This window comes from Trachypithecus francoisi, unplaced genomic scaffold (genome assembly GCF_009764315.1).
Source record: "Trachypithecus francoisi isolate TF-2019V2 unplaced genomic scaffold, Tfra_2.0 Lachesis_group0, whole genome shotgun sequence".
NCBI lineage: Eukaryota > Metazoa > Chordata > Mammalia > Primates > Cercopithecidae > Trachypithecus > Trachypithecus francoisi.
Genome location: NW_022681453.1, coordinates 11,950,827 through 11,972,880, shown reverse-complemented (window position 1 = coordinate 11,972,880; position 22,054 = coordinate 11,950,827). Strand labels below are relative to the sequence as shown.

General features: G+C 36.1%; 1 protein-coding gene across 1 annotated transcript; it reads left to right on the top strand.

Annotated features, from left to right (window-relative positions):
* The first annotated feature begins 2,560 nt into the window (after window positions 1–2,560).
* On the top strand, window positions 2,561–12,392 carry SUCNR1 (succinate receptor 1). The gene is given in 4 exon segments (XM_033204270.1): window positions 2,561–4,821; window positions 6,844–6,899; window positions 7,559–8,508; window positions 8,510–12,392. Coding segments are annotated over 4 exon segments (1,086 nt in total). The 5' UTR covers window positions 2,561–4,778; the 3' UTR covers window positions 8,547–12,392.
* The last annotated feature ends 9,662 nt before the right edge of the window (window positions 12,393–22,054 follow it).

The following is a 22,054-nucleotide window of genomic DNA, read 5'->3' as shown; positions in this document are numbered from 1 at the left end:
TAAAAAAGAAGAAAAGCAGAGGCAACTGTATTCCCAATATAAACAGTATTTACCATGTCTTATTGTTTAAATATGAAAATAAGGAAGGCTTCTCTGCTGCTTTGGTAGTGGATAAAATAATTTCAACAGTGTTTTTTAAAAAACCTATTTCTTAAATGTGTTTCCTGTGAAATGAGTTACTTGTTTTTTGTCATTCAATTGAGAAATTTAATGTGAAAATGAAATAAATGTGAATGTGAAAATAAAAATCTCACAAAAATTCCCCTGCATGAACATCTCTGACTGGGAGGTTTGACTGAATAAATTATTTCTGGGCTTTTGAATTATTAATCTTATCTGCAAGATATGCAAATAAGACTGTACTAACCACGTCCAGCGGCACAGCACTGGGTCAGACGGTACATCCTGCTGCTGTCAGGGTTCCTGTCAAGGCATCAGGTCTTTCAAGAGAAAGGTAAGCTACATGGCAAATTGTTCCTCTCAGTGTATAAAGTAAAGCCAGATTTCCTTCTAAAGGTGGCCTGTGAGTAATTAAGGTTTTCAGTATTAAGTGTTTAAATTAATTCTTTATAAATAGATGTAAAACAGCAAAAGAATTGAAACAAAAAGTCATTTTTATCTCTACATTTATTTTTCAACAAATTAACTGTCTTTTTTTAGTTGTCAAATACTAATTTTATTTTATTTAAAGGGATTTATTATATTTGCTAACATCTCAGCAACTTATATTTCTACAAAATAGTAATTGGATTTACTTAAATAAATATAACTACTTATGGGGAAAAATTAAAGTTCCTAAATGATTTGAAACAATCATGTGTGTGTGTTACACACACACACACACACACACACATATATATTTTTTCTTTTTCTTTTTTTTTTTTTTTGAGACAGAGTTTCACTCTTGTGAGTGCAATGGTGTGATCTCAGCTCACTGCAACCTCTGCCTCTGGGGTTCAAGCAATTCTCCTGCCTCAGCCTCCCAAGTAGGTTACAGGTGCCCACTACCACGCTCGACTAATTTGTTTTGTATTTTTTAGTAGAGACGGAGTTTCACCATGTTGGTCAGGCTGGTCTCGAACTCCTGACCTCAGGAGATCCACCCACTTCAGCCTCTCCAAGTGTTGGGATTCCAGGTGTGAGTCACTGCTCCAGGACATAATATTTTTATTGTTAGAAAATAATGTATTTGGGAGAATTTTCTGGCATCCCAAAAATTAAATTTAACATTTATGTGCATAAAAATGATATTATCTAATAACAATTTACTTAGGAAAAATGAAAAATTGCAGAAACCATTTCTGCTGTACCTTCCATAACTTTTCAAATGTGTGTGGTATTCTTAAAGAAATTGATACACAATCTGTGCCATACTATTACTTTTTAATATCTTAATTTCTGATGTAATGTATGGAATACATAAAAATACAGTTACAAATGTTAAATTATTATATCTTGTCAGTGTGAATATATATTTTTGCTCAAATTGTTTAGTAATCAAAAAAGTAATTTTTTAAAAAAAATTCTCAAGTTACCATGTAAATTTGCCTTAAGGTAGGACTTAAAAGTAAACATTTTGCAAATGTTATTTGTTTAATTGTGAAGACTATAAAAACAAACAATTAAAAAGCTAAGAAAGTATCAAATATATATATATTAAAGTAAATTTGAGAAATGAAATATTTAGTCAAAAGACTAAATGTTTTTAAAGTAAAAAACATTTTCAAATTAAAAATTAGTATTATTGATCTGCTTATGTGAGTAAATTAGATATTGCTTCTAGTTCAATAATTCTAAGTTTTAGATATATTTTTAGACTTGAAACTAATGATTTCACTTTAATTTCTGCTCTTAAAAAAAAAAACCTGCTCAAAATAATTCATCCAAATCAGTTACAATCTATCACTATTTCCATTTCCTAAAAATTAAGAATATAACTACTAGATAGCAGAAGAGAGAATATTAATTTTTCATGAGGGAATTTTCTCTGTAATTGGGAGTCTTGCTTAAAGGAGCAACTTACTTCATATGTTTATAGAATTGTGATGCCACACTAAAAACATATGCAACTACAAATATATCCAATTTGAAATATAGTACCTTCAAAATTGTGTATCCTGGTGAAGTTAAGTTGGTCTGCAAATATTGGACAGCTCGTATTTATAAAATCATAACCTATTAGAATTATGAACTTAGAAAAAAGAATGAAACAAATGTATCTTAAAAGATTATAAAACATCATAAAAATATAATCTTATTTTTATAAATATAAATTCAGGTAAATATTAAAGTGTAGAACGGTACCCAAATACTAGGAGTGGTCTGTTTACAGACAATTTTTATTTATTATTTTTGCCTATTTGATTTTATGAGTGTTACACAATTAACAATAATTTTATACACACATTTTAAAAAGCTGTTTCAAAAAATGAAGAAACAACTCTATGAGAAGCAAGACAAATATGATAATTTAGCCATTCATTTTTCTTATTTCAGATTTACTCCTTCCCTATTTCTCCATCAATCCCCAACCTTCTGGACTACTGCAAAGCAGAAGGCTCCTTAATTTTCACGTGACCCGTCACTTGCCTGAATGATAGTTGCAGGAAATTGGACTCTAGTTGCACAAGTCTTTATGGCTACATTTTCCTTCCATTGTAGTCAAATCTTTCTGCTGTGCCCAATACATAAGCTATTAATATTTCCAGTGGTGAGTAGGCAGAAAGATAAACCTTATGACCAGAAAAAAAGGAAATGCAAAAGTGAAACAAATTTCCTGTGTCAAGGAAACTTTCTTGAAACAAATTCAAGAAAATTTGCATTTGTGCACCAGCTTTTTGAGTACCCCCAAAATAATAAGAGTTCGGAAATAAGGCCTGAGATGGTCCAACATTTAAAACTTGAGCAAAGAAGGATTAAGCCACAAAAGAGCCGGAAAACGGAGAAAGGCGGAAAACAAAGAGATTGTTGTGTCATAGAAGATAGGAAGAGTGTTTCCAGAAAGTGTGGATTTAAAAGCTACTGAGAATAAATAACAATAGTAAAAACTGACCATTGAGCCAAAAAAATGAAATTTGTTAATAATATTTTAAAGTCTATTGACATTTTTGCTATATTTCTAGAAGTTTAAAGTTTTTAATATTATCAAATAGATGCCAATTTTGAAAGAAAAAAATGATAGGAAATTGAGATAAAAGGAGAAAGGACATAATAATAACTACCTGCAGTCTCACCATTAGAAATAAAACTATTAACACTTTGATGCATGTCTTTCTAGACTTCTTATGCTTATTGATTTCAGGTGTCATTTCTTAATTAAATGCTTCAATTTTAAAATTTATCATGGAAGATATACATTTAATTTTGCCTTATTCAAATGTGTCTCTAAACTACAGCTACTATTACTACAATTACCAGTTTTTAATACTTATCATATTATATATAGTGTTGACTTTCATAGTGAAATAAGCAATGAGCTTAATCTGATGGTCTTGTTACTTATCTGGCCTTGGAGAAAATATTTATAAAAATGCTTATAAATAGTTAGGTGTTTATATTCATCTCTTCACTCAACAAAGATTTATAGACCACCTACTATCTGCTTGTCTCTGTGCCAGATATGGACAATAAAAATGAGTAAGACAAAGTTACAAAAAATTCTAAGAATTTTAATATACGATGAAAGCATAAATGGGAAGATCTAGTTTAGACTGAGGGTCAGACAGCCTACCTTGGGAAACCTACACTTGAATAGAGGTATGAAAGAAGTATAAATATAAGACAAATATACAATGGGCCAGGAATCACAGAACAAAAACAGCAGTGAAAAGAGAGTCAGACAGAGGGACTGCACATTAAGAAGGCTCTCTGTGCATTCAAAGAGCAGGAAGAAAGAAAGATGAGTTAGGAGGAGAGTAATGTCAAGCAAAATTAAAGTGGGTACAGGGGCCAGATCATGCAGACCTTGATGTCCCCATTAAGGATTTTAGACTATATTCCTTGGATAGTGGAAAGTTAATTAAGGGTTTTGATCAGGAAAAGCTATATGACCAGATTTTGAGTTGTAGTTTCTCAAGACTGTTTAGGTATAATGGTAAACATGAATTGATGAGGGCCAGAGAGGATGTGAGGAGACAATAGGAGAATGTGACATAGTGCAAAATAGAGATGAGAATAGCTTGGATGAGAATGATAATGAAAGCTATGGAGCAGTAATGGCAGATTTGAGAAACATCCAGGCATTACAGTAAACAAACGTGTAGTTTATTCATTGTTGGCATTGAGTTTTAGATGACCTGGAGGATATTGCCTAGATTTTTGTAGTGAGCACCTGGGTACATGGCAGAACCATTTACTGAAATAGGTGGATATGCTACAGGCTTGGTAAGGAACTTGGAGAATTTAGTATAGGATTTCTAGAGACAGAGATACCTGAGAAAAATCAATCAATGGCAATAAACAACTACAGTTTGTTAGGCAGATACAAGCTGGGCTGGAAATCTGCGAGTTGTTGATGTATAGCTGATCATCAAACCTCAACAGTGAATAACATCATTTAGGCCAATCTATAGAAAGATGGAGCCCAGAAATTAGCCTTGAGGAACTCAACATTTAATGTTAGAGCCAAGAAAACTTGAGCCCCAAAAGTGCCTGCAAAGAACAACCAGGGAGAAACAGGGGAAACTAGGATATTGTCATGTCTCAGAAGTCAAAGGAAGAGTGTTTCCGGAAGACAGACTATGAAAAACAACTGATAAATAAAATAAGATTAGTGGAAAATGATTGTTGGAATGAGCAATGTGGAGGATACTTGGAGGACTGGTAGGTCTGAAGCCAAATTGGAGTAAATTGAAAGGGAGTGGGGTGTCGAGATGTTAAAACACTTAGTGAGATGGCTCTCTTCAGAAATCAAACTATGAAGAGGAGAGGAACATGTGAAACTAGGGAGAGTTGTTTATGTTGCTCCTTATTTTAAGACTGAAAAGATGAGTGTTTAAATTCTGATGGTAAAGAGGAGATGAAGACTGAAGATGAGGTGAAGAATGCCGAAGAGTCAGAAAAGAGGAAATAATGGTACCATAGGAATACTGAGAATTTGGAAATGAGTTGGATCTAGAGTAAGCTTAACAAATGGTCTCTATCTCAATGAACTAGGAGGTAAAACCATTTGCTAATAATGAGTAAGGTAGAGTAAATGAGAAAAGTTTTTTTTTTTTTTGAGATGGAGTCTCGCTCTATCGCCCAGGCTGGAGTGCAGTGGCCGGATCTCAGCTCACTGCAAGCTTCGCCTCCCGGGTTTACGCCATTCTCCTGCCTCAGCCTCGCAAGTAGCTGGGACTACAGGCGCCTGCCACCTCGCCCGGCTAGTTTTTTGTATTTTTAGTAGAGACGGGATTTCACCGTGTTAGCCAGGATGGTCTCGATCTCCTGACCTCGTGATCCGCCCGTCTCGGCCTCCCAAAGTGCTGGGATTACAGGCTTGAGCCACCGCGCCCGGCGAGAAAAGTTTTAAGCGATTAAAAAATATGGAAAGAAGAAATATAGGAATATGCTGGCAATATAAGAGAGCAGTAGAATTAGGTGACCTCAAAGACAGAGCAAAACCAATCTGCTTTATTCTTCAGCAGCATTCATGTGTCTGCTGCTTGAGAAAGTTCCCATTCAGCTTTGTCTGGAATTGGACTTAGTGGCAGGTTGCCGTAGAAGGATTAGAGAGACTCAGAAAAATGTATAATGTTTTAAAGTAAGTGATTAAAAATAACTTTTCAAAATGTTAAACTTATCATATCTACAACTCTGTGATTTATTTTCATAAATACAACACTCTCAAAACAACAATTATCTTTAACTTAAGTAAACCACTTGAATTTGACAAAAATACAGGAGTTTTTCAGATGCCTTATCATAGCAAATTATACTGAATTTTGCCTGCTTTTCATAAAAAGCAGTTTAGGTGCATTTATTCTTATTATGTTCTATTTACCAAAATTGTATATTGAAAGAATTGTTTGCAACTAATACTCAGAAGCCTACTTGACAAGGAGGTTTTTAGAAGATTTTGTTTTCAACCTTGGGTTTCCTCACTAGAAATAAGTAACACTTAATGTTTAACAATGGCAATCCAGTATATTTTTCAGTTAATTAAAGTTCTTGAAATACCCTATCCAATCACAATCTGGCCTCATGACAAGAGGAAAAAATGGTAGGTTAGCAAGACACTTGAGGTTTGAGTGAGTCAGGTTGCTTATTTCCATGATACATATTCAGAAGGCATTACAATAAAGGTCTTTTACTAAGTATATGACCTAGGCAAGTGCCATGGTCTTAATATTGGTGTCTCCTCAAAATGTATGTTGGAACCTAATAGTATTAAGAGATGGGGCCTTTTGGAAAGTGATGAAGCCATGAAGACTTTGCCTTCATGAATGGGATTGGTACCCTGTGAAAGAAGTTTAAGGGAGCTGCCTTGCCCCTTCTGACATTGTTGTGAGGACACAACAGCCAGTATTTTTGAAGCAGAGGCTGACTTTTCATCAGACAACAAATCTGCTGACACTTTGATTTTGGACTTTGCAGCCTATAGAACTGTGAGAAATAAATTTCTATTTTTTATAAATTACCCAGTCTGAGGCACATCATCTTTCAATAAATAATAACCAATGTTAATATTACTAAGATTTTCAGTTTCATATTTTGAATTTTTAAAAATTAAGTTTTAAAACTGAAGTTGTATCATAGTTTATGAATTTAATACAATACGCAGAATTATTTAGCAATATGGAAACAAGTAAAAGCTTAAAATAGTAAGACTGACGTTCTAAAAATTCTTATTTCCCTTTCTAGGTTATGGTTTAACTCAGCAGAATTTGTTGAGCAACTACGATATGCTGGGGACCGTGGTATGTTTACAGGCACAAAAGTGAATTCAAAATCTTCTCTTCAATTATTTTATCACACTTTCCCTTTGTTTCTTTGCTATTTGTCAAGCCCTCTATGTGTCTTTCCACCTTAATGCCTTCACATGTGCTCTTTCTTATGCCTGGAACACTTCCTGCAAATATAGATATGTCTCTTTCACTTTCTTCATTGAGGTTTTTGTTTAAATGTCATCTTGTATAAAAGCCTCGCCCTTATCACCACATATAAAAAATAACTCACTGCCACCCTCCATCCCAAAACTTTCTAACATTTTTACCTTCCCATATGTTTTTATTCATAGCACTTATTATCGGTATCGTTCATTGTTTACTTCCTGATTCTTCCCAAGAGAGTATAAATTGTTAGAGATTAGGAACTTTGATGTATGCACCGTTGTTATCTCCCATGCCTGAAATTATATTCAGCACATAGTTGAAAGGTATTCAAAAATATTTGTTAAAATAATACATTAATGACATATATATGTATATATGTATATGTATGTATGCTTTCCTTACCAATGTAACCCAGTTTCTATAGTTCACCATTCAAGTGTTTTTCACTATTATTATGTTCTGCACAGTTCTGTCATTAGTCACAGTCTAGTGTTTAATCCTTATATTTTCTTTCTCTTTTTTAGGCATGGAATGCAACTTGCGAAAACTGGCTGGCAGCAGAGACTGCCCTGGAAAAGTACTACCTTTCCATTTTTTATGGGATTGAGTTCGTTGTGGGAATCCTTGGAAATACCATTGTTGTTTATGGCTACATCTTCTCTCTGAAGAATTGGAACAGCAGTAATGTCTATCTCTTTAACCTCTCTATCTCTGACTTAGCTTTTCTGTGTACCCTTCCCATGCTGATAAGCAGTTATGCCAATGGAAACTGGACATATGGAGACGTGCTCTGCATAAGCAACCGATATGTGCTCCATGCCAACCTCTATACCAGCATTCTCTTTCTCACTTTTATCAGCATAGATCGATACTTGATAATTAAGTATCCTTTCCGAGAACACCTTCTGCAAAAGAAAGAGTTTGCTATTTTAATCTCCTTGGCCATTTGGGTTTTAGTAACCTTAGAGTTACTGCCCATACTTCCCCTTATAAATCCTGTTATAACTGACAATGGCACCACCTGTAATGATTTTGCAAGTTCTGGAGACCCCAAATACAACCTCATTTACAGCATCTGTCTAACACTGTTGGGGTTCCTTATTCCTCTTTTTGTAATGTGTTTCTTTTATTACAAGATTGCTCTCTTCCTAAAGCAGAGGAATAGACAGGTTGCTACTGCTCTGCCCCTTGAAAAGCCTCTCAAGTTGGTCATCATGGCAGTGGTAATCTTCTCTGTGCTTTTTACACCCTATCATGTCATGCGGAATGTGAGGATCGCTTCACGCCTCGGGAGTTGGAAGCAGTATCAATGCGCTCAGGTCGTCATCCACTGCTTTTACATTGTGACACGACCGTTGGCCTTTCTGAACAGTGTCATCAACCCTGTCTTCTATTTTCTTTTGGGAGATCACTTCAGGGACATGCTGATGAATCAACTGAGACACAACTTTAAATCCCTTACCTCCTTTAGCATGAGCTCATGAACTCCTATTTTCATTCAGAGAAAAGTGAGGTGTTTGTGAAACAGATTGTTTTACAAATGCATCTGTAAGCCAGTTAGAGTTTGCTTTATCTCGTAGACATCAATCAGAGTGTGTCACAGATTTAACCTTCATCTAAAGACAAGTTGTACCCAGAGTATGCGAAAAGAATGGGACGGTAAGAATGTACCAGTTTCTTCTCCTTAGAACTGAAAGGAGTTGGATTGCCTCAGGTTTGGGTAACTCCAAAATACTAGGTGTTATAAGACTTTCTCACTCAGTGCAGAAATGGAAGATATATAAAGCAACAAGTTGTCTGCATTTGATCATTGGTCAGATTGTAAAAAAAAAAAAAAAAAAATTGTTTTGGCAACATTCTCTATGTTATTCTCATTCATATGATCCTAGAACTTTATGTGAGAACTGAATAGCAGAAGATGTATTATTAAATATTTTTCAGAAGTTGTGCTGTTAAGCAAATTTAAAGTCAACAGTAACAATGATTAAGAAAGCAATATAAGAAAGCAATATAATGAGTTCAAGGATATCGATCTGATATATTTTTTATATTCATCATGAATCGGGGTAGTCTTTTAATTTATCTATCCTTTTTTGTTGTATGGTTTATAGTGGAAAGAATCTTAATTTAAATTAAAAAGAACCTAAAGAGATAATTCAACAAAAGTAGAGAATATGTTTGAGCTTGTCAGGAAATTTAGATATTGAAATACTAGAGAGATACACCAAGGATATTTGAATGATAATAAAAAAAAAGATTTGTAGAACACAAAGTGCCTATTGGGAAACCCAAAGCAAAACAGAGCAAAAGTGAGTACATAGTTTTAAATGATGATTTTGCCATCTGGCATTTTATTATCATAATTTGACCACCAGTGCATGAAAATATATTAAAGTTCATTAGCCTTCTGCTCTTGATTTAATAGTGAACTTTAAAATATATTAATATCATAAACCAGCAAATGAGGACAAATAAACTGATAATAGTAGATTCATTGGGATAGTTTTCCCTTTTGGAGGGAAAGTCACAATTTTTTTCCATGATCCCCCTTTTTTTATAAACACTGGAATAATTTACAAGGATAACTTTATTGCAGCGAGAGTAAATCACATCTGGAGTGAGCCTTGCTTTCATGCAACATTACTGTAAGATCATTGGAGTAAATGTTTCAAAATGTTTCAAACAAAATGTACTTTATGAAATTATAGAACATAAAAATATTTATGTGCTTATTAATCTGTATTATCCCAGGAGGGCTAATGAGGCACCATAACATGCATAAAACAAATGTAGGGAAAAAAATGGGTGCTGCATTAACTTTTTAAAGTCAAAGAAGTGCCACATAATAATTCCCTGATATGCAGCATAAAGTGTCTATGGCCACATATCTAAGTTCCTTTCCTTGATGTCATTAGCTATAAGGAGTGAGTAATGTGAAGGATAAAATAAGCATTATGAATACAGAGACATAAAATTCCACTGTCCTTCCTTTTCTGAAATACTCTGGGAGGTATTCTGATATTTTTTAATCTGTCAATTTTCCCAGTTAATATCTCTAGACCTCAAACAACTGAAATATTATAAAAATGCATTAGTCACAAAAGATTTATTTTCTTACATTGCACTAAGCTTCAAGATATTTTCTGCCATGCCTTGCCTTTAGTATCAATATTCTAAAAATTTCATTCTAATTTTATAACTGCCTAATAACAAACTGAAAACAGAACTTCTGAGTTTCCTCATCAGAAAGGGCCACAGAAAAGGCCTTAGGAAAGAAACATTCACTTACTTCTGCGAACTTGGCAATCTGTAATTTAACTTTAATTTGTATTTTATGCATGAATTTTACTTGTAAAGATGAATTAAATTTGCTTCCCCTACACCCCAACTCCAAGAAGTCACAGGAATGGACTCTTTCTAATAGTGCAGTGAAATATTTTTTCAAACCATAAACACACACATATACATATACCTTGTAAACAAGAGGTTAAGACATTTTATAGCACATTTAAAAATTATTTTCTTCCTCAAATCTATCATGTGGTAACTTAATCCTTAACAGACTTTAAGGCCCTAAACGAAAAGTATAAGAGGTATTTCATTTGCTTTTTGTACTGGGTAATTGTAAGAATCACAAACAATAAATCATGGAAATCCTTTCTGGGTTTGTGGTTTTTAAGGAAATAGTATTGAACTTTTGTATTTTGTCTTTTAATTGGCTCCCTGGTATCTTCAGAATGATGTCTAAACTATTTGGTCCAGATTCTTCAATCTGGACCCATCTACTCTTCTTATGTTATCTCCTATCACTGTTGTCACAAACCATACCTTATAGCTAAAGATTGCTACTTTAGTTTATTATATTCAGAACTTTCTTCACTTTGTACCCCTGTTGCTCATCTTGGTTCCATCATACCTGCATATATAATAATTCTAAACATTGTTGAAGGTTCATCTCATCTGACATTCCTTTTGGAAGCTTGCCCTTATATCCTCTCTTCCCCAAATCTAAAAGTAAAATTTTCTACCACTGGAGCTTCAGATACTTTTTTTTTTTAATGGCTATTTTTTTTATTTCAAAGTTTTTGGGGACCAGGTGGTGCTTGGTTACATGAATAAGTTCTTTAGTGGTGATTTGTGAGATTTGGGTGCACCCATCACCCAAGCAGTGTACATTGTACCCAAAGTGTAGCCTTTTATTCCTCACGCTCTACCCACACTTTCTCCACAGTCCCCAAAGCCCATTGCATCATTCCTTTGTTGTTGCATCCCCATAGCTTATCTCCCAATTATGAGTGAGAATATATGATGTAAAAAACTCAAAAATGAAGTTAATATCATGACATACATTTGTGAACACAAACTTTCATACATTTAACTCAATTGAGGATATTAAATAAGGTTATAAAAATGAAAAAAAAAAAGAAAGTAGGCCAAGAAGATTTAATATATGGTTAACAGAAACTCCTTATGAAGAAAATCAAAACAGGAGAATACTAAGAAGTATAATTTTTTAAAAAGCCTCAAATAAAAAATAATATTCTCCTAAGACCACTATGTGTGTAACGTGGAATAAAGTAATTGTGGAATCATCTACTTCTACCAATTGCTATATCTTTGAGAATTATAATTCTCCAATTCTCCATATAAAGAAAGGAAATACAGATAAAATATAAAGTTACGTCAAAGACTCTGGAGAGTTGGATAGAATTGGAGACCATTATTCTAAGTGAAGTAACTCAGGAATGGAAAAGCTTCAGATACTTTTAATACTACTTATTTGAATTTCATTATTTTTATTACAGTTATTTAGATTTAAGTCAACTCCAAGGTCTGTGAGTTGAAAATTATACCTAATTATTATTGTCTTCATAACAGAGAACTTTTAAAATTATGGTTTATTGTTAGTCAATGTCTTACAGAACAAACTCAGAGTCAAGCTTCTTTTGAATGTGCGTAATCAAGCTATTTTCTGTCATCATTACTTTAACAAGTAACATTATTTTCTATGAAGAATAGAGTGAATATACATAAACACATGTGCCAGTTGCCATTGCACTGCCTCTCACATTTTCCTCTAGACTTTTGAGCATAGTTTTAATGACTGTTTGAAATCTCTGTCTCATCGTTCCAAATCTGGGTCATCTTGGAGTTGGTCTTCATTGGTGCCTTTTCTCTTAAGTATGGGTCATAATTTTCCTGTTTCTCTATATGTCTAGTAAATTAGAATTTTATTCTAGATGATGAATAATGTGTGGCAGAGATTCTGGATTCTGTTACATTCTATCAAAGAGTATTGATATTTTTGTATATACATTTACAAATGTACATGTGTACAATAATAAAAATAATTTTTTTTCTCAGAACTGCCTACAGTCATGAAGGGATTCTTCTTTATGTGCTTATAACAATGTAGACAAGGGGACTCCCAGGCAAGATGGTCAAATAGGAACAGCTCTGGTCTGCAGCTCCTAGTGAGACCAATGTAGAAGGCAGGTGATTTCTGCATTTCCAACTGAGGTACCTGGTTCATATCACTAGGACTGGTTAGACAGTGGGTGCAGCCTACAGAGGGTGAACAGAAGCAGGGTAGGGTGTCAACTCACCCTGGAAGTGCAAGGGGTCAGGAACTCCCTCCCCTAGCCAAGGAAAGCCGTGAGGGAACTTGCAGTGAGGGATGGTGCTATCTGGCCCAGATTCTACATGTTTCCCAAGGTCTTTGAAACCAACAGAACAGGAGATTCCCTTGGGTGCCTACACCACAAGGGCCCTGGGTTTCATGCACAAAACTGGGTGGTCGTTAGGGCAGACACTGCGCTAGCCGCAGGAATTTTTTTTTTTTTTCATACTCCAGGGATACCTGGGACACCAGTGAGACAGAACTGTTCATGCTGGAAAGGGGGTTGATGACAGGGAGCCTTGTGGTCTTGCTCAGCAGATCCCATCTGCATGGAGCCCAGCAAGCCAAGATCCACTGGCTTGAAATTCTCCCTAGCAGCACAGCGGTCAGATGTCAACCTGGGATGCTCAAGCTTAACGAGGGAGGAGTGTCCACCATTAATGAGGCTTGAGTAGGCAGTTTTCCCCTCACACTGTAAACAAAGCTGCCAGGAAGTTCAGACTGGGTGGTACCCACCACAGGGTCACAAAGCCATTGTAGCCAGACTGCCTCTCCAGATTCCTTCTCTCTGGGCAGGGTATCTCTGAATGGAAGGCAGCAGCCCCAGTCAGGGGCTTGTAGATAAAACTCCCATCTCCTGGGGACAGACTCCTGGGGGAAGGGGCAGCTGTGGGCACAGCTTCAGCAGACTTAAACGTTCCTGCCTCCTGGCTCTGAAGAGAGCAGTAGATCTCCCAGCACAGCACCAGAGCTCTGTTAAGAGACAGACCACCTCTTCAAGTGGGTCCCTGACCCCTTGCCTCCAGAGGGCATGAAACCTCCCAGACAGATACCTCAATCAAGAGAGCTCCAGCTGGCATCTGGCAGGTGTCCTCTGGGATGAAGTTTCCAGAGGAAGGAACAGGCAGCAATCTTCACCGTTCTTCAGCCTCCACTGGTGATACCCAGGCAAACAGGGTCTGGAGTGAACCTCTAGCAAACTCCAGCAGACCTGCAGCAAGGGGGCCTGACTGTTAGAAGGAAAACTAACAAACAGAAAGGAATAGCATCAACATCAACAAAAAGGACATCCATACAGAAATCCCATCAGAAGGTCACCAACATCAAAGACCAAAGGTAGATACATCCACAAAAGGGAGGAAAAAACAGTGCAAAAAGGCTGAAAATTCCAAAAACCAGAATGCCTCTTCTCCTCCAAAGGATCACAACTCCTCACCAGCAAGGGAACAAAACTTGACAGAGAATGAGTTTGACAAACTGACAGAAGTAGGTTTCAGAATATGGGTAATAACAAATTCCTCCAAGCTAAAGCAGCATGTTCTAACCCAATGCAAGGAAGCTAAGGATCTTGATAAAAAATTACAGAAACTGCTAACTAGAATAACTAGTTTAGAGAGGAACATAAATGACCTGATGGAGCTGAAAAACACACCGTGGGAACTTCGTGAAGCATACACTAGTATCAAGAACCGAATCAATCAAGTGGGAGAAAGGATATCAGAGATTGAAGATCAACCTAATGAAATAAAGCATGAACACTAGATTAGAGAAAAAAGAGTGAAAAGGAAGGAATAAAGCACCCAAGAAATATGGGACTATGTGAAAAGACCAAACCTACATTTGATTGGCGTACCTGAAAGTGACAGGCAAATGGAACCAAGCTGGAAAACAAACTTCAGGATATTAGCCAGGAAGGAAAACTTCCCCAACATAGCAAGACAGGCCAACATCCAAATTCAGGAAATACAGAGAACACCATAAAGATACTCCTTGAGGAGAACAACCCCAAAACACATAATCATCAGATTCACCAAGGTTGAAATGAAGAAAACAAAATGTTAAGAGCAGCCAGAGAGAAAGGTTGAGTTACCCATAAAGAAAATCCCATCAGACTAACAGCAGATCTCTCCGCAGAAACTCTACAAACCAGAAGAGAGTGGGGGCCAATATTCAACATTTTTAAAGAAAATAATTTTCAACCCAGAATATCATGTCCAGCCAAACTAACCTTCGTAAGTGAAGGAGAAATAAAATCCTTTACAGACAAGCAAATACTGAGGGATTTTGTCACCACCAGACCTGCCTTAAAAAGAGCTCCTGAGGGAAGCACTAAATATAGAAAGGAAAAATCTGCACCAGCCACTGCAAGAACAAAGCAAAATGTAAAGACCATTGATACTATGAAGAAATTGCATGAATGAATGGGCAAAATAACCAGCTAGCATCATAATGACAAGATCAAATTCAGACATAACATTAAATGTAATGGGCTAAATGCCCCAATTAGAAAGCACAGAATGACAAATTGAATAGAGTCAAGACCCATCGGTATGCTGTATTCAAGAGATGCATCTTGTGTGCAAAGACACACATAGGCTCAAAATAAAGGGATGGAGGAAGATTTACCCAGCAAATGGGAAGTAAAAAAAAAAAAAAAAAAAAACAAAGAAAAGAAAAAGAAAAAGAAAAAAAAAAGCAGAGGTTGCAATCTTACTCTCTGATAAACCAGACTTTAAACCAACAAAGATCAAAAAAGACAAAGAAGGGCATTACATAATGGTAAAGGGATGAATGCAACAGTAGAGCTAACAATCCTGAATATATATGCACCCAATACAGGAGCACCCAGATTCATAAAGCAAATTCTTAGAGACGTACAAAGAGACTTAGACTCCCACATAATACTAGTGGGAGACCTTAACATCCCACTGTCAATATTAGACAGGCCAATGAGACAGAAAATTAACAAGGATATTCAGGACTTGAACTCAGCTCTGGACCAAGTAGACCTAATAGACAACTACAGAACTCTCCACCCCAAGTCAACAGAATATACATTCTTCTCAGACCACATAGAACTTATTCTAAAATTGGCCACATAATTGGAAGTGAAACACTCCTCAGCAAATGCAAAAGAATGGAAATCATAACAAACAGTCACTCAGACCACAGTGCAATCAAATTAGAACTCAGGATTAAGAAACTCACGCAAAACCACACAACTATATGGAAACTGAACAACATGCCCCTGAATGACTACTGGGTAAATAAAGAAATTAAGGCAGAAATAAATCAGTTATTTGAAACCAATGAGAAAAAACACACAAGATACCAGAATCTCTGGGACACAGCTAAAGCACTGCTTAGAGAGAAATTCATAGCACTTAGGAGAAAGTGGGAAAGATCTAAAATTGACACTCTAACATCACAATTGAAAGAACTAGAGAAGCAAAAGCAAACAAATTCAAAAGCTAACAGATGATGAGAAATAACTAAGATCAGAGCATAACAGAAGGTGACAGAGACACGAAAAATCCTTCAAAAAATCAGTGAATCCAGTAGCAGGAATTTTGCAAAGATTAACAAAAGAGATAGACTGCTAGCCAGACTAATAAAGAAGAAAAGAGAGAAGAATCAAATAGACACAATAAAAAATGATAAAGGGGAAATCACCACTGATCCTACAGAAATACAAACTACCATCAGAGAATACTATGAACACCTCTATGCAAATAAACTAGAAAATCTAGAAAAAATGGATACATTTCTGGACACATACACCCTCCCAAGACTAAACCAGGAAGAAGTTGAATCCCTGAATAGACTGATAACAAGTTCTGAAATTGAGGCGGTAATTAATAGCCTACCAATCAAAAAAAGCCCAGGACCAGATGGATTTATAACCAAATTCTACCAGAGATACAAGGAGGAGCTGGTACCATTCCTTCTGAAACTTTTCTAAACAATAGAAAAAGAGGGACTCCTCCATCACTCATTTTATGAGGCCAGCATCATCCTGATACCAAAATCTGGCAAAGACTCAACAAAAAAAGAAAATTTCAGGCCAATATCCCTGATGAACATTGTTGTAAAAATCCTCATTAAAATACTGGCAAACCAAATCCAGCAGCACATCAAAAAGCGTATCCACCATAATTAAGCTGACTTCATCCCTGGGATGCAAGGCTGGTTCAACATACACAAATCAATAGATGTAATCCATCACATAAACAGAACCAATGACAAAAACCAAGTGATTATCTCAATAGATGCAGAAAAAGCCTTTGATAAAATTCATCATCCTTTCATGCTAGCAACATTTAATAAACTAGATATTGATGGAATATATCTCAAAATAATAAGAGCTATTTATGACAAACCCACAGCCAATATACTGAATGAACAAAAGCTGAAAGCATTCCCTTTGAAACCCAGAATGAGACAAGGATGCCCTCTCTCATCACTCCTATTCAACAAAGTATTGCAAGTTCTGGCCAGGGTAGTTAGGAAAGAGAAAGAAATAAAGTGTATTCAAATAGGAAGAGAGTAAGTCAAATTTTCTCTGTATGAAGGTGAGATAATTGTATATTTTTAAAACCCCATCATTGCAGCCCAAAACCTCCTTAAGCTGATAGGCAACTTCAGCAAAGTCTCAGGACACAAAATTAATGTGCAAAAATCACAAGCATTCCTATACACCAATAATAGACAAAAAGAGAGCCAAATCATGAGCAAACCCTGATTCACAATTGCTACAAAGAGAATAAAATACCTAGGAATACAACTTACAAGGGATATGAAGGACCTTTTCAAGGAGAACTACAAACCACTTCTCAACGAAATAAGAGAGGACATAAACAAATGGAAAAATATTCCATGCTCATGGATAGGAAGAATCAATATCATGAAAATGGCCATACTGCCCAAAGTAATTTGTAGATTCAATGGTATTCCCATCAAGCTAGCATTGACTTCCTTCACAGAATTAGAAAAAAAAACTACTTTAAAGTTCATATTGGAACCAAAAAAGAGCCCACATTGCCTAGACAATCCTAAGCAAAAAGAACAAAGCTGGAGGCATCATGCTACTTGACTTCAAACTATACTACAAGGCTACAATAGCCAAAACAGCATGGCACTGGTATTGAAACAGAGATATAGACCAATGGAACAGAACAGAGGCCTCAGAAATAACACCACTCATCTTCAAGCATCTGATCTTTGACAAACCTGACAAAAACAAGCAACAGGGAAAGGATTCCCTATTTAATAAATGTTGTTGGGAAAACTGGCTAGCCATATGCAGAAAACTGAAACTGGACTTTTTCTTACACTTTACACAAAACTTAATTCAAGATGGATTAAAGACTTAAATGTTAGACCTAAAACTATAAAAACCCTAGAAGAAAACCTAGGCAATACCATTCAGGACATAGGTATGGGCAAAGATTTCATGACTAAAACACAAAAAGTAATTGCAATACAAGTCCAAATTGACAAATGGGATCTAATTAAGCTAAAGAATTTCTGCATGGTGAAAGAAACTATCATCACAGTCAACTGGCAACCTATAGAATGGGAGAAAATTTTTGCAATCTATCCATCTGACAAAGGGCTAATATCCAGAATCTACAAAGAACTTAAACAAATTTACAAGAAAAAAACAACCCCATCAAAAAGTGGGCAAAGAATATGAACAGACACTTTTCAAAAGAAGACATTTATACAGACAACAAACATGAAAAAAAGCTCATCATCACTGGTCATCAGAGAAATGCAAATCAAAACCACAATGAGATACTGTCTCATGCCAGTGGGAATGGTGATCATTGAAAAGTCAGGAAACAACAGATGCTGGAGACGACGTGGAGAAATAGGAATGCGTTTACCCTGTTGGTGGGAGTGTAAATTAGTTCAACCACTGTGGAAGACAGTGTGGCGATTCCTCAAGGATCTAGAACCAGAAATACCATTTGGCCCAGCAATCCCATTATTGAGGATATACGTAAAGGATTACAAATCATTCTACTGTAAAGACACATGCACACCTATGTTTATTGCAGCACTATTCACAGTGACAAAGACTTGGAACCAACCCAAATGCCCATCAATTTTAAACTGGATAAAGAAAATGTGTCACGTAGACACCATGGAATACTATGCAGACATAAAAAGAATGAGTTCATGTCCTTTGAGGGGCATGTATGAAGCTGGAAACCATCATTCTCAGCAAACTAACACAAGAACAGAAAACAAAACACCACACATTCTGACTCATAAGTGAGAGCTGAACAATAAGAATTATGGGCACAGGGAAGGGAAAGTCACACACTGGAGCCTGTTGTGGGGTGGGGGGTAAGCGGAGGGATAGCATTAGGAGAAAAACCTAACGTAGATGGCGGATTGATATGCGCAGCAAACCGCCATGGAAAGTGTATACCTATGTAACAAACCTGCACGTTCTGCACATATATATCCCGGAACTTAAAGTATAATTATATATATATATATATACAGTTCTACTTCTTCAAAAAAAAGTGTAGATGAGGCTTTAGATTTCCCAGTGGCCATACCTATGGCTACATTTACATGTTCAAATTAGTGGGAAAACCCCACTTTGGTCTAGAATTGGACCAAAGATTGGAAAAACCCACTTTCCAATCCAAGTCCACCGTAACAAATTAGATGCTTCGATTTCCATTGGTTTCAGATTCCCAAAGGAATCTGAGACATAGAAATATGATCAGTCAGGATTCATGTACTAAATTCCATTCTAAACCTTCAACACAAATAGCACTTGGGTAGAACTTAAAAATGCACCAGACTCTGTTACTCTAGCACTTTATATATTTTTAACTCATTCAACTCTCACCAAACCCTTGAAAATTAGACATGATGAAACCAAGGCACAGATAATTTAACGGTTTGATCAAAGCAGATAGCCTGATTTTACAGACCATGCTCTTAATTACCATGCAGTAAACCACAATTGCATGGAAGCTGATATACATTCAAGGGTCATTCTTGTAATGTATTTAAGGATGTTTATTTTATAGTTTATCATATGATTTGATCCCAGTGACATCTTATAATGCAGCTTTAATGAAGGCAGCTCCAGGATGATCTGAGAATGTATATCAGAATAGGTTCTTGAATCACAGTCACAATCTGTTTACACGTGCAAGATTCTTTTCTAATTTGATTTTTTTCTAATCTTGAACTTTGTCTTATGAAATTCTATGGATATGAAATATGAAACCTATAGATAGTGTTCACACAGTATACAATAAATTTGAGAATATGTAAATTTTCAGAATAGAAATTTATCTAAATAATGCCTAGGTGTACTATGTTTATGGAAAGCTGACTGTTTCAGTGATACAATAATAAATCCTATGGCACAAAACACTATATATGTCACAGTAAGATTCTCAGACAGAGACAATGAGTCTTGGTCATATTTTGTCTAAATATCAATAATATGGAGAATATTTTATTAGGAAATTTGCTCTTTGGTAACTTTCTATTGAAAGAAATAGTGTATTTAAATGCAAACTTTGCTAGATTATTAATTCTAACTGTAAAAATAGTTAATTTGATTAGATTTCTAAAGATAGAAAATTATTACCCTTTTCATGTCACATTTAAATCTATATAGACCAATACTTGAAAGATATAATGCTACATGGATATGTGTGTATAGTTCACATAAAGTAAAGGAAGAAGAAATGTGCTGTACAAAATTATTAGCTTTGTTACAGTAACTCAGGCCTGTCTCTTGGTTGTATTATTATCTCCAATGTACTGATGCGGAAACAAACTTTAAGAGATCTAGTAGCTGGGGGGACTGACCCATGGCTGTAATCCAAGCACTTTGAGAGGCTGAGGCAGGAGGATCACTCAAGCCCAAGAGTTCAAGTCCTGCAAGAAAGCAAGGCCCCATCTTTACAGAAAATACAAAAGACAGAGATGTAGTAAAGGAGTCCTCAAGGCAAGTGCCAGAGTTGGCTTTGAAATCTAGATCCATCTGGCTTTAAAGAAAAATAAACTCTCTGTAACAATCTCTTTTGAAATGAAATCGAAGCCATCATCCAAAGTTTAAGCCACAGACATATAAAAAAGAAAAGTATTTATAAACCATAGACAAACACCATTTTCTTTTTTCTTTCTTTTTTTTTTTTTTTTTTGAGACAGCCTCGCTCTGTCACCCAGGCTGGATGGAGTGCAGTGACACCATCTCTGCTCACAGCAGCCTCTGCCAGGGTTCAAGGGATTCTCCTGCCTCAGCCTCCCAAGTAGCTGGGATAACAGGTGCTCACCACCACTCCCAGCTAATTTTTGTATTTTTAGTGGAGATGGGGTTTCACCACATTGATCAGGATAGTCTTGAACTCCTGGCCTAAGGTGATCCGCCCACTTTGGCCTCCCAAAGTGCTGGGATTACAGGTGTGAGCCACTGTGCCTGGCCTGGAGCATCATTTTCAATGGGAAAACACCGATATAGGGAGGAGAAATGTTTTTCCTTCTGAAAATGTAGTTTTTCTCATTTAAGATTTAACTTTTCGACAATATAGTTTGAAATTAATTTAATGAATACTAATTTCAGAGCTTTCCATCCAAAGTGTAGTAATTCAAAATATACAAAAGTGCATATTTTAAAAACCCTCATTCAAGCTCATTTGTGGTAAACTTCAAAATTATCATCATAGAGTGAAAGGAGCGGGCAGGTGTTGAAACCACTGATGTCTCAGTTTACATTGTACACACTTCCTGTGGTTTTTTAACGGGTCAAAACTAAGCAATAAATATGGTGTGTTTGAAAATTGGCACATCCTACCAGACTTATATGTGTACACAGTACATTATTAACTCAACTTTCATATTCATTGTGTCCACAGTGGGGATAAATACTTGTATTGGGTGACCATGGGGCAGAGCAGCCTGTGCTTTGTGTGTATGAAGTGTTCTCTGGAAGGTGAACTCATCCCAATAAAAAAGTGAGTCAAACAAGCAAGTTCAGCCTTATCTTATATAAGAATAAAGCCTCAGATAGAGAAGATGGGCAATTCCGAGTGCAACACAATGGAGCAAACTGATTGTTGAAAATGTTTGTCTTTGGCAATCTCAGGAAAATGCCATGGAAAAGAACCTGGAGTAGAAGAGGGGAAGGAAGCATGAGTACGTGATTGTAAATGAGACACATCCCAGTGGCCTTACATAAAGATATACCTGGGTAGAACTGTGGACATGCTGAAGAGGTGGAGCATAAGTAGGAAAGAGCATTGGTGTTCCACAATTCCATCTGAGTTCCCAAATTGGTGGACTTGGAAAATTCTTGACATACACAGAAAATTTTGCTGTTGTCTTTGTCCATGATCTATTACAACTGAACATCTGAGACTAGGTCAGTTATAAAAAAATGAAGGTTTATTTAGTTCATGATTTTGAAGGCCGAGAAGTCTAGAATCATGGCACCAACATCTGTTGAGGGCCTTCTTGCTCCATCATAACCCGGCAGAAGGGATCACAAAGTAAGAGAGCAAGAGCATGTGTGTCATGTATGTCAGCTCAGATCTTGCCTCCTTGTTTTATGAAGCCGTCAGTGCTATCATGGGGGTTC